The 2,582-nt window shown below is 40.2% G+C and overlaps 1 protein-coding gene across 1 annotated transcript; it reads right to left on the minus strand.

The window, feature by feature from the left end:
* Positions 1-638: 638 nt before the first annotated feature.
* On the minus strand, positions 639-1,779 carry LOC105786111 (LOB domain-containing protein 42). The gene is made up of 2 exons (XM_052628163.1): positions 1,533-1,779; positions 639-1,446 (listed from the first exon to the last, which is right to left on the minus strand). The coding sequence occupies exons 1-2, from the start codon at positions 1,720-1,722 to the stop codon at positions 971-973; spliced, it is 666 nt and encodes a 221-aa protein (XP_052484123.1). The 5' UTR covers positions 1,723-1,779; the 3' UTR covers positions 639-970.
* Positions 1,780-2,582: the final 803 nt, after the last annotated feature.

Below are 2,582 nucleotides of genomic sequence, written 5' to 3' on the forward strand. Positions count from 1 at the left end.
CAACATGTCCCAGAAAGAGACTCGGGCCTTCCTCCCTTCAGCGCACCTTCTTGGTGGCACAACCAAGTCTTGAAACCGCCATGAGTGGCGCTTCAAGGTCATTAGAACAGCTCTTCAGGGTCATTAGAACGAGACGTAAATTTTACTGCTTTTATGGAGTTTTAAGAGAATATTTTTAAATTTTTGTGCGATAAATGATTTTTTTTTAAAATATGGTTTTAAATGACACCTCACAAGTGGTCAAAACCCCCACACAGCAAGAACCTTTGCATGAAGAGCAACTGTCTACAACTCTAAAGTCTAAACATATGATTCTACGTGCAATGACTCCACTGCCTTGTAGCCGTGACCGTGTTGTGACCACAAAGCACCAAAGGCTCCACTGCTTGCTGCCAACTTCTTGTTGCAGCAATGCGCCTACTCATAAAACAGAACTGCAAATTTAAATTAACCCATGTTCGTACATATAGTATATCGCCACCTAACCATATCCAGTTATCCCCCAAATTAAAAAACAAAAAAAATCAATAATATTCTACATTGCCCTTCATTTAATCAAGTCTATACCTTAATAATTATTCAACAAATCTTGCACCCATAACCCGTTAATGCCACAAGTATATATATCCTCGCGAAAATGAAAAGTACTGCACTTGTGAAATTTGATACGCAAATGGTTAAGGAATCATAAAATAGAATTTCTTTGAACTAGATGCGTACTAATTTTACAGAAAGATAAATAAATATATATATACACACACAGAAAACCAGGAACATTCTTTTTCACCAAACAAGAAAGAAACAAAGTTAATAAATTTAACATAGTATTGCATGGTAAGTCGAAATTAGAGATGATATATTTATAGCCGCCAAAATTGCTTCTATTTGTGATGAATGAAGCACAGAGGTGGATTAGTTTGTACCCAACTGCAGTTTATACCCGCCACTTGATGATGGGTTAATTTCATCCTCAGAGGCGAGGCAATTGCATTGTTGCAGGAGCTAAACCGAGAGTCAATTCTAACCTAATATCAGCAATCTCCTCGGTTTGGTTTCCAAGCTTCAAAAGAGGTCCCTTTTTGGTCTGGGTCGCCAGCGAACCCTCCTCAGTCTCCACAGAGAACATGCTCGCATCTTCTTTGCTGTCAACATGTCGCTTGGACTTGGTCGCGGATCGCTTGAAACTAGTGCGGCTCTTGACCTTGTCGATGTCAATTGTGTTGGGATCCTTGAAAACGTGGCGGATGTCGTATGTTTTAAGAGGGGAAATCGATTGCTGCGCAAGTGATTCAGAAGAAGAAGTTTCGGTTATCTGCGAGCCTTTGAGCACTGCATCAACCGCTGCTTGGCACTCAACCCAGTTCCTAGACCACAGCATGCCAACTGACCCATAAACAGGGTTTACAACACGCCCGCAAGCCTCATATAAAAGTGACATAAAAATGGCTGCGACATGAATAACATTGATTAGTTTAGTACACTAAAAAATAATGTTCTTTTAATGGAGTCCGAATATGGATAAATAATATTACCAGGGCGTAGGTTTTCAGGGCCGGCTTCGATGAGATTGAGGAGGCCAGCACGGCCATAAAACTTGGCCAGGAAGAGAGTAGCATTGGCTTGAGAATCAGGGGACTTGATCCATTGAAGACAGGGTCTAATGATGCAGTTTTGGCTACACCCCTTTCGTAGGACCCTGCAGCCATTACAGCTCATCCTCATAGTGATTAGCTTGGGGATTATTTTGGAGAGAGAGATGGAGAGAATGTACGGAGAGGAAGGTTTATATAAAGCGGGGGAGGGTGCGCAGTGGTCTCCAAATGAGTGGTGAAGTAAAAGGCCTGAAAACCGGAGGTGACTGAGTGTGTTTGCAAATTGCCTTCCCATCTTTTTCTTGTTTAGGTAAAGCCAGCAGCTAGGGAAATGGGATTCCCCCCTAATTAGTTTTGGTGCCTTTCTTTTCCCTAACAACCCTCCATGCAACCTTCTATTACAAAACCCACCACCTTTTTAAACTCCCTCTTCTTCTCCATTGCTAATGAATACCATTATTATTTGTTCATTTTCGGAAGACCAAATTTGGAAAGAGAGTGAAGGATAATGATGTAATTCAGATAAGAAAGAAGGCCAAAAGTAATAAAAGATGGCACTTGAAAGGTGGAAGCCATGCAAGCAAAGTGGGGTGATAGGAAACCGCAATCCATGCACGTGCAAAGCACGGGGCCTTTATCTTGGAATTGTGTGCATCTTGATGTCGCAACACCTCATTGCGAGCTTAATCCTGTAAAACTATATATCACCAGGTTTTCAGGATTCCGTACAAATAGCTCAAATATTTTAAAAATATTAGAAAAACAAAGGAACATTTTTTTAATTAAACAATACACATCCTAATATGATTTTCTTTGATTGCTTTCCTTAATTTAGATTATTTCTACTATGTTACGCAAGACTGTGGCGCCCAATGACACTCTACCTCAGGTTTAAACCACTTCTTAACTTTTTATATTTGTAACGCTTCAAAACTTTTCGATATCCAAAACTTCACAGAATCTTATAACTGTTTCGAAAATTTCCGCGAA

This window comes from Gossypium raimondii, chromosome 1 (genome assembly GCF_025698545.1).
Source record: "Gossypium raimondii isolate GPD5lz chromosome 1, ASM2569854v1, whole genome shotgun sequence".
NCBI classification, from domain to species: domain Eukaryota; kingdom Viridiplantae; phylum Streptophyta; class Magnoliopsida; order Malvales; family Malvaceae; genus Gossypium; species Gossypium raimondii.